At 37.6% G+C, this 14,615-nt stretch overlaps 1 protein-coding gene across 1 annotated transcript; it reads left to right on the forward strand.

The window, feature by feature from the left end:
- The first annotated feature begins 5,810 nt into the window (after positions 1 to 5,810).
- Positions 5,811 to 13,669, forward strand: LOC127454377 (patched domain-containing protein 3-like). The gene is made up of 4 exons (XM_051721541.1): positions 5,811 to 6,568; positions 10,733 to 10,860; positions 10,971 to 11,116; positions 11,195 to 13,669. The coding sequence occupies exons 1-4, from the start codon at positions 5,876 to 5,878 to the stop codon at positions 12,937 to 12,939; spliced, it is 2,712 nt and encodes a 903-aa protein (XP_051577501.1). The 5' UTR covers positions 5,811 to 5,875; the 3' UTR covers positions 12,940 to 13,669.
- Positions 13,670 to 14,615: the final 946 nt, after the last annotated feature.

A 14,615-nucleotide genomic window follows, 5' to 3' on the forward strand; every position in this document is an offset into this window, starting at 1 on the left:
ACATTGTAACCGGTTTTGGGTAAATCACTACACTCATGTCATGACCCCTTTAAGGTAAGTTTATGTTTCAGGGTTTGGTTCTGTGTATATGAAATGCAGCATCAGAGCCACTTTGCTGTTGTCATGACACTGAGCAGCATGCTTCTTGCTTTCTTTTGGCTATGAGAGTAAACACATAACATGACACGGCCTTTGCAGTGTGAAGGTGGTAACTACAGATGGTTAACTTTGTTTAGTTGTTGTTTTTCTTAAGATTTCCAAGTGCAATTTCAAATAAAATTTTACATCAAACAAAGATACTTTGTTTAATGCATTACAGTAATACTACACTGGACAGAAATACAGTCAACTAAACTAGCAGATCAGAAATTAATCTGTTGTTGTTCGTCAGTAACCTGTAATCTGCCAAATAACCACCAGTCGGTGCCATTCTCTACAAAATGACCAGAACACAACTACTGAATGAACAAAGAGGTTTAATGCCCAGCATACATTTCAGAAACAAGTCACATGCAAGTGTTAGGCATACATGTAGAAAATGAAACAGAACAGGTTTAATTACTGTTTGCAGTACAGATATACTCTCCTAAATCTCTCTAATCATTCTAATTTGTACTCAACATATCAAACATCACAGATCCCAATTTTTAAAGACCAATACAAGTACCAAGAAGCTAGTCTAAAAGTATAGGCAAATAACAAGTACCAATACGAGTAGTTTTGTGTTTGTGGAATAGATTAAAGAAATAGTTCACTATCAACTTGACAAACTGCTATTGCACTGAAATCAACAGATCCTTAAAGTATCTGCTTTTGTGTTCCACAGAAGAAAGAAAGTCTTAAGGGAACAACACAAGGGTGAGTAACTGATGACAGAATTTTCATTTTTTGGGTGATCTATTTATAAACTACTTCTAAATATTTTATATTTAAATTCAAATCTTGTAAGTAATGTGCCTTGTACACATACTGTGTGTGTCCACATCAGCTCCTCCTACCCCAAGAGAAAATAAGAAATAGTTTTGGGATTGAAGGACAGTTTAACACCACCAACTCTAGAAGCATGTGGCAGGGAATTAACATCATCACGGACTTTAAAGGGAATAAAAACTCCGCCGTGAACACTGCTGCCTCTCTCCCGGATGAGCTAAATACTTTTTATGCTTGTTTCGAGGGAAATAACACCGCCCTCGCGGAGAGAGCCCTCGCGGCCGAAGCTACAGAGGTTAGTTCACTCTCTGTCTCTGTAGCGGATGTAACCCGATCCTTCCGAAGGGTCCAGACGGCATTCCGGGCCGCGTCATCAGAGCGTGCGCGAACCAACTGGCTGGTGTTTTTACTGACATTTTCAACCTTTCCCTCTCTTTGTCTGTGGTCCCCACATGCTTTAAAACATCCACCATTGTGCCTGTTCCAAAGCAATCCAAAATGCGTCCTGTTGCTCTGACCCCCATCATCAGCAAATTCTTTGAGAGACTAATCAGAGATTACATCTGCTCTGTGCTGCCTTCCTCACTTGACCATTGCAGTTTGCTTACTGCAACAACTGCTCCACTGATGATGCCATTGCATCTACAATACACACTGCTCTCTCCCACCTGGAAAAAAAGAACACTTATGTGAGAATGCTGTTTGTAGACTACAGCTCAGCATTCAACACCATAGTGCCCTCCAAGCTAGATGAGAAACTCCGGGCTCTGGGCTTAAACAGCTCGCTGTGCAGCTGGATCCTGGACTTCCTGTCAAGCAGATGCCAGGTGGTTAGAATGGGCAGCAACATCTCCTCATCACTAACCCTCAACACTACAGCCCCTCAGGGCTGTGTTCTCAGCCCACTCCTGTATTCCCTGTACACACATGTCTGTGTGTGGCAAAACACAGCTCCAATGCCATCATTAAGTTTACTGATGATTCGACGGTGGTAGGTCTGATCACTGACAATGATGAAACAGCCTACAGAGAGGAGGTGCACACTCTGACACACTGGTGTCAGGAGCACAACCTCTCCCTCAACGTCAGTAAGGCAAATGAGCTTGTGGTGGACTTCAGAAGAAAAGACAGAGAACACAGTCCCATCACCATCAATGGAGCACCAGTGGAGAGAGTCAGCAGCTTCAAGTTCCTGGGTGTCCACATCACTGAGGAACTCACATGGTCCATCCACACTGAAGTCGTCGTGAAGAAGGCTCATCAGCGCCTCTTCTTCCTGAGATGGCTGAGGAAGTTTGGAATGAACCGCCACATCCTCACACAGTTCTACACCTGCACTGTAGAGAGCATCCTGACTGGCTGCATCTCCGCCTGGTACGGCAATAGCACCGCCCACAGCCGCAAAGCACTGCAAAGGGTGGTGCGAACTGCCAGACACATCATCGGAGGTGAGCTTCCCTCCCTCCAGGAAATACAGTATATACAAGGCGGTGTGTGAAAAAAGGATCATCAGAGACTCCAGCCACCCGAGCCATGGGCTGTTCTCACTGCTACCATCAGGCAGGCGGTATCGCAGCATCAGGACCCGCACCAGCCGACTTCATGATAGCTTCTTCCCCTAAGCAATCAGACTTCTGAACTCTTGATCTCCCATGATCAAAATACATCAGCACTGCACTTTATTACTCTTACTCTTATATCTCACACCGGACTGTCATAAATTATATTATTATTATATTAGGTTCTCTCTTAACAACTTACTATCAACCGACAGCCTGAATGTCAATACAGTACAATACAACCTACTGTACATTCTATATATACTATATATACTTTTTTATTATTGTATAATGTGTATTCTATATTGTGTGTATTGTATACTGTACATTGTTATTATTTGTATATTGTGTCGTGTGTAATTATGTGTATATTAGATTTTAAACTGTGTTGTAAATCTGATGTTTATTGTAAATTGTCTCTTCTCTGTCACGACTACTATGTTGCTTGGGACTGCACCCAAGAATTTCACACTATTGCACTTGTGTATATGGTTGTGTGACAATAAAAGTGATTTGGTTTGATTTGATTTGATTTGGAATATTGCTAAAAACATATGGGTCCCACTTTATATTAGGTGTCTTTATCTACTATGTACTAACATTAAAATACATACAATACAATGTACTTATTGTGTAACTACATTAAAATTCTCACAAGATTCACATCTGATGCTACTGAGGTTTAGGGTAAGGGTTGGGTTAGGTTTAGGATTAGGGGTAAGGTTATCAGTGTAACTACAGATGTAATTAAATGCTGGTACATTAAATGTAAGTACAATACAACAACACATGTGTACAAATGTTTTTCATGATCTTTTGATCTGGAGGTGTATGCTCAAATGTTTGAAATTAGTTTTGTATTTGTGCCACCATATTGATTTATTTCATTACAAAACTAAAATTTAATTAAAAAAAAAAATAAAACAAAAGTTTTTGAAATTGATGACTTGGACCAAATAATTAAGAAAAGCAGCCAATAAGTGCCCAACATAGATGGGAACTCCTTCAATACTGTTTAAAAAGCATCCCAGGGTGATACCTCAAGAAGTTGGTTGAGAAAATGTCAAGAGTACATGTCTGCAAATTCTAGGCAAAGGGTGACTACTTTGAAGATGCTAAAATATAACACAGTTTTGATTTCTTTTGGATATTTAGTCACAACATAATTCCCATAGTTCCATTTATGTTATTCCATAGTTTTGATGACTTTACTATTATTCTAAAATGTGAAAAACAAAATTATAATAAAGAATGAGTGTTTCAAAACTTTTGACCTGTAGTGTACATAATAAATACAATGTTTCAAATGCTTAAGTACATAGTAGTTAAAGACACCTAATACAAAGTGGGTCCAAGATATGATCTATTGTAAACAACATTTCAATCCTAAAACATAATAACATTAGGAAGACATTTTACTCGATCATTAATGAAGCTGTCCCCAATGACCAGAATTGGGCGTAATCCAATTACAAAGTAATTCGTTGATGTAATCTAATTACTTCCTTAGTTAAAAAGCAGTGAATCACGTTACATTTTAAATTCTTGTAATGAAGTTACAGTTACTGACTTACAATTAATTTGATTACTTTTAAGCAGATCTCTTGCAATTAAGCTTGGTATCGTAATCCAGAAGAATTATGCCACCCCTTAAAGTCCCTATGCCACCCCATAAATAATTTATCTATATCCGCCCCTGCTTTCAAGTACATTACTAGGGTAATAAATATTTATAAAATAATATATATTCTATAAAATAAATTTAAAGCATGTTCATTATGTTCATATACACGTCCGTTTCTGTGACATCTGAAGAGTCATTAACGAATCATTGTAAGGGAGAAACGTGTTGAGTACATGACGTGTTGTGTGTAACAAAGAACAAGGAGGAAATATAAACATTCATTTGAATTCATTGAGCAGAAATGTGTATTAGAGATTATTAAGTTAAGTAATTAGTAATTCACAGATACTGTAGCTGCTGAGGTAGTGGAATCAAGAGTAGTAACATGTTAAGCCAGCATGTCACTAGCTGCACTGTAAAACAAAATTGTGTGAGTTTACAGTAAATTCCTGGCTACTGGTTGCATGACTTTCACTGTATATTTTACAGTATTATTTCTACAATTTATTACAAATAAAAGACAACTGTATACTGTGACTTCACAATGAACAGGACCAAGAAATTACTGTAATGGAGCAGTGCTGTGTTGTAGAATCACAATGATCATCTGTATTTTTTTCTTTTTTTTAGATAGAGTGTTTGTTAATTGTCACCATCGTTGAGTTTTGTATGATATCTTGCATGCCTGACTGACAACTCATGATTAAAAGTTAATGAGTGATAAAAACCAACCATACTGACTCTAGCCTAGCTCTGCAAACCCTCAACCCTTCCTCATTGTCCATTTAAAATGATACTATTTCTTTACTTTCAAATGCATCATAAGATGTAGTTTATTCAACCCCTAGATTGACTGTTTTCTCCAAACATTACAATACAATAAATAAACACAATTGCACCAACTGGGAGAAATAAATATGTTGTTACAGAAAAAAACCTAGCCTGCATTGATTTTACAGTAAAATATTGAAAACAGTATTTTATTGTAAGAAACTACTGTTAAATCTTGTAAAATCCTGGCAGTCTTTTACAGTGTGATTTTCCCAGTTATTTTCAGGTGTTATCTCCATTAAAATAATCACCGGAAAGGCAGAGGGAAACCACATGTGCATTAGTGTCTCTCAGCAGAAGGTGTTAATCACTTGATGTCGGGACTCCCTGCTAAGTTAATGGCTTCAAGCAGGGGTGTAGATTCCAGGGCTGATGGGGTGGAGGTAACCCCCCCAGTAATCAAAACAAGCATGTACAACCCCCACATATTTATACCATGATCAATGGAAACATGCAAATTCTAAATTTCACTAAATAATACAAAATTACAAGTGCAACAAGAGAAAATAAGTATAGAGACAGTAGACATTATGTGCAACAGACATGAGTACAAACATTTCAGCAGTACTTTTGTGGTGGAAGTCAGTCTATTATTCAGTCTGTGCTAGAATTCAATAGACTGACAGGGAATGAAACTTTGTTTAATAACTATCCAATGCAATAACATGAGTATATTTTTAAAGGTGGCTTAAGTGTCCAAATAAGTGTCTGTCATGATCAAAGATCATGATCAAAGATAAAAAAAAACACATACTTTTTTCCTGGAGCATGTCAGATAGTGTTACTAATTTTCAAGCCTCTTAATAAGTAACCTGATGTTCGGCTCAGCCTATAAATTATGGTAACATTCACTTGTTGTAGACAGTGACTGTTGTTGGAGCTCTGTAGAAGGCAACTGATTCATTCAAAACTGCTGGTGTGTTTTTGGAGGATGTTGAAGTGTAAAACCAACTGCATTGAAAGGCCTCTGTCTCTGGCCTTTGAAAAGCTTGGTCGTGTTATTGGTAGATATCCATTTGTCTGTCTCTTATTAGTTTTAGGTGTAACTGCAGCTCTTGGAGCTGGTTTTATATTTCTTAATGAGAGGAAGGCAAATGATATCGAAGACCAGTTCACACCTGTAAATGGACCTGCTAAGATGGAGAGGAAGATTGTAGAGGAATATTTCCAACGATCTGAAGAATTTTCTCATCTTCGACTTTCGTCTGAAGGAACTTATGCATCGTTGATCATTACAGACTTGCAGGGAGAAAACATATGGACTGAAGCAGCTTTTAATGACATTCTTGAGTTAGACAGACAAGTCAGAAGTATTCAAACAGGAAACACTTTCGCAAGCCTTTGTGCCCAAATAAATGGAAAATGTATGACAAATGCTGTTTTAGACATCATAAATTACAATGCTAGTAAAATTATCTCTACAACCATTAGATATCCCAAAAATAATGTCATATTTTTGGGAACAAGTATTGGTGGTGTAGAGCTAAAGGAAGGAAGCTCTGAGATAATCGGTGCGAAAGCGATCAGACTTTTTTATTTTTTAAAAGAAGACAACAGAACGGAGAATACCAAATGGCTAGATGGTTTTCTAAAATTCTTCTCAAACTACACAGAAATGAAAACGGTAAGTAAATATGATGGTAAGTTGTATCAATATACATATATTTCTCATAAATACCCTGCAAATAATATTTGTAAATTTCATGGAAAAATAATTACAAATATTACAGCCTGTTGATTAGTTAACTGTTAGTTACCTTAACATATACAGTGACAAATTAAAATAGATTGAGCAGGACATTACATACATTTTACTGTAATTACTGTAATTTTACAATATATTTATAAATATATATATATATATATATATATATATATATATATATATATATATATATATATATATATTTGAAGTAAAAAGTATGAATGACCTAAAATATATTCAGCAATATAATACATGTAATTTTACTGTAAAATATCATATTTTTTAAGTACAATTATATTTTTGTAAGAACAAATTAGGAGTCACCTCATAATTAATGGCGATAGATAATAAATGGACTTTCCTAGAATTTCCTATGTTACCAGTCACATCTGATTAGATTTAAATAGATAACATTTCCTCTTATCTTTGTTATCTCTCTTTTGGGTGTTTTATGCTTGTGTTAGCAAGATTTTATGATGTTTAGTTTATGTTTATTGCATAATGTTTTGTGTCATGTGTGTTAACCTGATGGTATTGTTTGGCACTCTGCAAAACAGTATTGGCACAGTTTATGGATAGACCACTTATAATTAACTTTAATTCGTTATATGGGCTTCTATTTTACAACCTTTGTTATTATTATGGTGGTTATCAGTATACTTTAAGGTAAAAAAGCAGTAGTTAAAGTAGGTTGGTAGCAACAAATAAAATGATGTTACCACATTTTTAATGGAAAAGTTCTGCAAGTTTTTTGTTGTTTCTTTTTTTATGGCATATTTAACATGATTGTTTTTCCAGTGTAATTTTCATGTGAAAAACAAGGATAAACATTTGCATAAATGAGTATTGCAATGCAAACACTGCATGAAAAGAGCTGTATTCAGACCAGGAGTCTCCTGTATAAACTGCAGAATTTTGGACATATTCAGAAATCTACTGGCCTAGAGTCTCAAATTCCACAGGCCCGTGAACATCCGATTATATACCATTTCTAATGTATAGTGACTGATGATTCCTTCCGTGTTATGGCCATTTGTTGCCATGGTAAGTAAACCCCTCAAGTTGTCTGTCAGGAGACATTTTTACGCCTGAGTCACATTTGCATTTCTCACCTCCTTGATAAAATGGTCACCTTTTATTCAAAGTAAAACGTGAAATATGCAAAATATAAAAATAATAAAATAAACAAATATCTGAAACACAGTACGAAGCTTCAATTAGAGTTCAGTAAATGAACTGGCATCTGACTTTGTCACTTGTCATCACATGAAAGTGATCAGTTCCAGTATAGTGTGAGTTTGCATCAGGCTTCTTCTGTAGACCCTGGAACAGATCTTCTCAAAGCTGCTGGTTTTACAACCCACATGGGCCTCCTATAGACAACACTATCTTCTTCATCAGACATCATGTCCACGGAATACACAATATTCCTGTGTCTGTCTCTGTTGACCTGGTTTCCAGCAACTGCAAAACACAACAGTCATTTAACCACTGAAAACACCCACTTAAAGAACTCCTAACAACATATGTGTAACAAAATTCAATGGAAAGGAGAAGGCAAGAACCGGCTTGACAATACAATAATCTTTTAATAAAACAAAAAGTCACAAACAAACACATGTAGGGCAGCTGCCCGTAACTCTCTCTCTCTCGAACTGCCGCCTCTTGTCACCTTTATCCCTCTCGAGGGAAAAAACAAGAACAACAAAAAAACAACAGGAAAAGGCCAACACGGAGCGACAGCGGGAGAGAGAGAGAGAAAAAAACGTACTCGCCGGTTCTCCGATATGCTGTAGCTTGGTCCACGGCCACTCCTCCACCCTCTAGTGGACGACAGCTGCACCTCCCCGGGTGGATCAGAGGCAGTCATCCATCCCCTGGCAGACAGAACACCCAGCCGCGTTTTCGGTGGACGGTAGAGGTCTCCCCCGCCCCAGGCGGTCGGCTAGGAGCCCCTCCCCGCTCACGGTCGGCGGTCCTCTCTTGACTGTGCCGTGTTTTAGTGGACTGTATGGGTCTCCTCCGCCCCTGAAAGCAGCCCTGACCGTTCCAGGTGGTTGCCTAGGAGCCCCTCCTCCCCTCGCGGTCGGCGGCCAGGCTCCTCCGGACTCTACTACGGCACATCCCTCCTCCTTCCCGGATTTCGGCACCAGTGTAACAAAGTTCAATGGAAAGGAGGAGGCGAGAACCGGCTTGACAATATAAATAATGTAGGGCAGCTGCCCGTAACTCTCTCTCTCTCGAACTGCCGCTTCCGGTTGCCTTCATCCCTCTTGAGGGCTTGATAAGCCTGATTAGGGGCTGGGTGTGCAGCATCATGACCCGGCCCCGCCCTCCTCCCTGCCACGATATGCATTAAAAAAGATACATCAACTGTATAATAGATTATAAACGTACTCTCTTTGCCACAATCTTGATTAATCTTGATAGGCTTTTCCAGGATGAAAGTATTGCAGGATGCTTAAAAGACATTAAATATTGTTCAAAGGCAGCTCATTTCATTCCCCTCCCCAAATTACCTTCAGCGAGGGAGACAGCGGTAGCAGTCATTAACCATGTCTTCTGCATTCATGGCCTCCCTTTCGAAGTGGTTTCTGACAGAGGCCCCCAATTTGTGTCACATTTTTGGGCAGAATTCTGTTGACAGCTGGGGGCAACGATGAGTTTGTCCTCTGGATTTCATCCCTAGACAAATGAGCTGGATACCTTCCAGTGCAGCCTCGGTTATCAGCCTTCTCTGTTCCACGCACAAGAACTCATGGTACAACGCACAAGCATCTTTGCTAGATTGTTGTTTGGTGAGAAGTAACTAACCTCTCTCTCTCTGCTTAGTTGGTCCTGTCTCGACTATCTGTTGGTTGCCTGCGTTTTGGTTGTGTGGTTGTCTTTCATTTCGCTGCGTGTCAGCTGGGTTTCATACCGTGTCATACCTCATCTTTGCCCGCATGTCAGGAGCTAGATCGCCCTACCCTGCTGGGAGTCATTCTGCACCTCACTAAACTTCAAAGGAGGATTCCACGAATCTATTCCTGACTTCCACAATGCACACACTCATTCTACGAACACACTCTTCACGGATTGCCCCTTGAGCAGCCACGGCGCGTGCTTCTCAGTCATCCCTTCCCGCTGCTGCAGCTGGTGCCAGGATCCTCGACATCCCCAGTGACTGCTCATATTTATTGTAAACAAACCTTTGAACTGTTCCTCTGCATTTGGGTCTATTTATCTCGATGATGCTCGTAACACATGGTTGCATCCTCATCCAGACAGACATTTTTTGGGAGCCCCGTGGAGGTGTGGAGTTTGCAGGGCACACAGACTGACTCTGCAGCAATGTTTCTACCTGTGGAAGGTATGACAGGCAAATGTGTACTTAGTACTTTATCTGTGCAGTTAAGCCAGAAAAAGGTATTAATAATAATACCACTGTGCAGAATGGTTGAGATTTAGGCCTATATGATTCCTAAAGTTTTCATTTTGTTGTTGTTGTTGTTTTTCACCCTTCAGATTATTTTTTTAACAGCAGAAATGTTATAATTTTTATAAATTTCGAAACTTTTTACTGCTATGTTTCTCTACACAGTAATGTAGTTCGCTGTAGCATACAATAAGCCAAACTTTCAGTTATTTGCCTTCCTCTGTGCTCTGTAAACACAGCAAGCTTGAAGCACCTAACACTTCACACACAATTGCTAGGCATTAACATATAAAAGGCCCTCACAGCAGGACTGCCATCAGTCGTCACAACTAGCCGAATTTCAGCTGTAAATTTCGGACAAACTTTACAGTTTCCTGAACATGTCCGCCTAACTGAGGTATGTGGCTTTTTGTGGACATTAATGGTTTTCTGTTATTTGGGTGCGGTTTTTCCCCTAATACATCTGACAAACCTGAATTTAAGTGGGAGTTTACTATTCCCACATTTTTCCAGATTTGACTCTTTTCATGCAGTGAAATATGCTGTATTATTGACATAAATATTATATTTTAACAATGCTAAAAGCATGTTTTTTTTTATTTTTTATTTTTTGTCTAATGACTAAACTGAACCATGTTCTGTGATTATCTTTTTAACTTCTACAGGTGCATGTTTCTTACTTCACATCAATATCAAGACAGAAGGAGTTAGAGACCAGTTCAGACTCTGTGATCCCCCTCTTCTCCATTACTTATTTCCTGGCCATTACCATTTCAATTCTCTCTTGTCTGAGGTATTTCAGATAACTTTTAATAAAAGTAGATTATTTGGGGAACTTTGAGAACCTACAAGTAAAACTGAAATATGTATCCATAAAGTAAAGTATATCTGTTCTTTCCCTAGGTTAGACTGTGTAAGAACCAAAGTGTGGGTTGCCATGTCTGGTGTACTCTCGGCTGGTATGGCTGTGCTGGCCAGTTTTGGATTGCTGCTCTTCTGTGAAATACCTTTTGCCATGACTGTGGCCACAGCCCCCTTTCTCATTCTTGGTAAATTAAATTCACTGCATAACCTAGTAAGTGGCTCATAGTTGAAATTTACGGTTTACATTCTCTGCTTTCTTGCAGGTATTGGTGTTGATGATATGTTCATTATGATCTCCTGCTGGCAGAAGACTAAAGTTCATGATGAAGTTGAGGATCGCTTAGCAGAAACATATAAAGAGGCCGCTGTGTCCATCACTATCACCACACTGACAGATGTGCTGTCTTTCTACATTGGTCTCTTGACTCCATTTCGCTCAGTACAGTCTTTCTGCATGTACACAAGTACAGCTATTCTGTTCTGTTACATCTTCAACATCACATTCTTTGGCTCCTGTTTAGCACTGAATGGAAGACGAGAGAAGGGCAATAAACATTGGCTGACCTGTATGGAGGTCCCAAAGGCCAGTGATGATAATGCTACTGGTAATATGTGTTGTGTTGGCGGAGCTTATGATAAAGATACTGGCACTGATTTGGAAATGCCAATGGATTTATTCTTCAAAAACTATTTTTCGCCTTTTCTGACAAAGTCGTGGGTTAAGTTGTTTGTGTGTTTGCTTTATGCTGGTTATTTGGCTGTCAGCATCTACGGATGCTTCCGAATTCAGGAGGGGCTTGATCTGAAAAATTTAGCAGCAGATGGCTCATATGTTGGTAATTACTATGACGATGAAGATAAATTCTTTTCCATTTATGGCCCCAATGTCATGTTAGTTATGACGGATGAACGTTTGCAGTACTGGAATTCAACTGCCCGACAAAATCTTTACTTGTGTCTGGAAGATTTTCAAAATCTGTCAATGGTTTCTAAAGATTCACAGATTTCGCTTACTTCGTGGCTTCATGAGTACATTAAATTTGGAAAGAATTTTGGTTTAAATTTAGATAATGAAACACAATTCAAAAGAAATTTAACTACATTTCTTAATGTTTCTGGTTTTAGTCAAGATGTCAACTTCACTAACAATGAAATTCATGCATCACGCATGTTCATTCAGACAGTGAACATCAGCACAGCTGTGCATGAGAAAGACATGCTGAATGCATTTAGAGAAACAGCAGAACAATGTGGAAAGTTGCCAACACCCATTGACCTAACAGTGTTCCACCCTGCATTTATCTACTTTGACCAATATGCTGTCATTGTCACTAATACAATCCAAAATATATTAGTTGCTACATGTGCAATGTTAGTTATTTCACTTCTATTGATCCCAAATCCTCTGTGTTCTCTTTGGGTGACATTTGCCATAGCATCTGTCATTGTGGGTGTGGCTGGCTTTATGGCATTATGGGATGTTAGTTTAGACTCAGTGTCAATGATTAATTTTGTTATTTGCATTGGATTTTCAGTGGATTTCTCGGCTCACATATCCTATGCTTTTGTGTCCAGTGAAAAACCCTCAGCAAATGAGAAAGCCTTAGATGCCATCTACAAACTGGGTTATCCAATATTACAAGGTGCAGTGTCCACTATTGCAGGTGTAGTTGTGCTTGCAGCTGCAAAAAGCTACATCTTCAGGACCTTCTTTAAAATCATGTTCTTAGTCATTCTTTTCGGAGCCATTCATGGGATCGTTTTCATACCTGTGTTTCTTACCTTCTTTTACATTTGTGACAATTGTGACACATGTGAAAAAAATAAAGTCTGTCAAATCCAACCTGAGCACTGCAACAGAAAGATTCAGCAACCATCAGTAATGGCAAGTGCCAAATACATAAAAAATCAGCAGTGTAAAATTCAATCTCAATATAGTGTCAGAAATAATCAACAAATCGCAACAATAATGGAAAATGGAGCATATATAGATCCTGACTGCTTCTGAGTTTAATTTTCTAAATAATATCACAGATTGTTTATTCTCTATTGGTCAGATATCCTGTTACGAGATGGTATTCATTGCACTGGATGAATAATATACATTTAAAACATTAACTGACCTCTGCTTTTAACATTAGGGATCCTCACAATCCCTGAACTGAGGGACTTTTTCATCTACTGTTTTCATCATTTTATTGACAATGTTTAACTGCTTCTGTTCTCACAAACTGTCAAATCATTGTTGGTGTCTTTGTATTTGTATGAGCTTGGTTCTGTGAAATGTTTTGATTTGGCCCATATATGAAGTCTTTAATGATACAGTATGATAATTGTTTTGTTTTGTTTTGTTAGTGTGCATACACCGCGTGTTAAAAGTTTGTGCACATTTGTTAAGGTTACATTTTGCAATTTCTGCTTGAAAGCTTTTACTAAGTTATCTTTAATAAACAGATTATATGATCCATATTCATATTTGCACACCAATGTTAACATAATTGGACATGTAAATAATGGTTGATTTTTGAATGTTTATATTTTTGGCATATATTGGTGGCCATTGGCTCCTTAAATCTGTGCAGCTACAATTGAAGGGAAGTAACAGTATGAAGCAAATGTATGGATAACTTTTAGTTTGTAATGTAAATAAAGCAAGATAATTGCTGTACTCTAACATGCACTAATGTCATGTACTGTATTTTCTGACTCCTTTTGTGTGGCATAATAAAAGATGTATTTATCACTACATCCTGTTTTGGAGTTTAAGAAAGAAAAATCCATTTTCATTTACATATATGTATGGATTCATACATTTAAAAATATGAATATATTCATATTCAAGCCTTGGGGAAAATTGCTATTAACTTGGCACTACAGATGCACCAAAATGTAGCTACGTATGTAGAACATACAGATAGATAATGGTTTGAATGGTACATTTAACATCTGATTCTAAACAAATTGCACATTAAACATGTAATATAGAAGATAAGTTGTGGGTCCCTATATTAAAAAAAAAACAAAAAAAACAAAATGATATATATATATATATATATATATATATATATATATATATATATATATATATAATGATAAATTAATACTTTATCCACTTCATTTCATTTCCCTTCTCATTTCTTTTACACATATCAATCCTCAGGTTCTGCTGTAAACCCTAAAGTTGTCATTACTGGAAATATCAAGTTGTCTTAATTAAGTATAGCTTGAAATGTCAAGTTTTGGGCTCATAACATAACATATTTAAGTTCATTGAAATGATTTATCTTTAAAAATCCATATACTTAAGATTTTAAGTGTTAGTAACTCAGACTATTGAGTACAAAACTGAGGCTATGTGGAATATACACAGTTCTTTGCTGCTTTAATTATTTAATCATGTTTCTATGTTTAGAGGGAACATATGGGGGCATTTAAATAGTTGTTATTAAGAATTCATAGATGTTTTAGCTCTTTTATAGTTATAGTGTATGTGTGTGCGCGCAAATAGTTGTTTCGTGTGATGTCACCATTAGTGTGATCTGTGTCCCCTTTGGTCAAGTTGGACCCTGTTAACACCATCCCAGTTCTCTTTGTGCATGAAGTACAGGTCTCTCTGCATTTCTGTGGAGAAATACGTTTATTTAATGATTGACCTAGAATCAGTTATATTTTTCTTTATTTAAG

Source organism: Myxocyprinus asiaticus, chromosome 16 (assembly GCF_019703515.2).
Source record: "Myxocyprinus asiaticus isolate MX2 ecotype Aquarium Trade chromosome 16, UBuf_Myxa_2, whole genome shotgun sequence".
NCBI lineage: Eukaryota > Metazoa > Chordata > Actinopteri > Cypriniformes > Catostomidae > Myxocyprinus > Myxocyprinus asiaticus.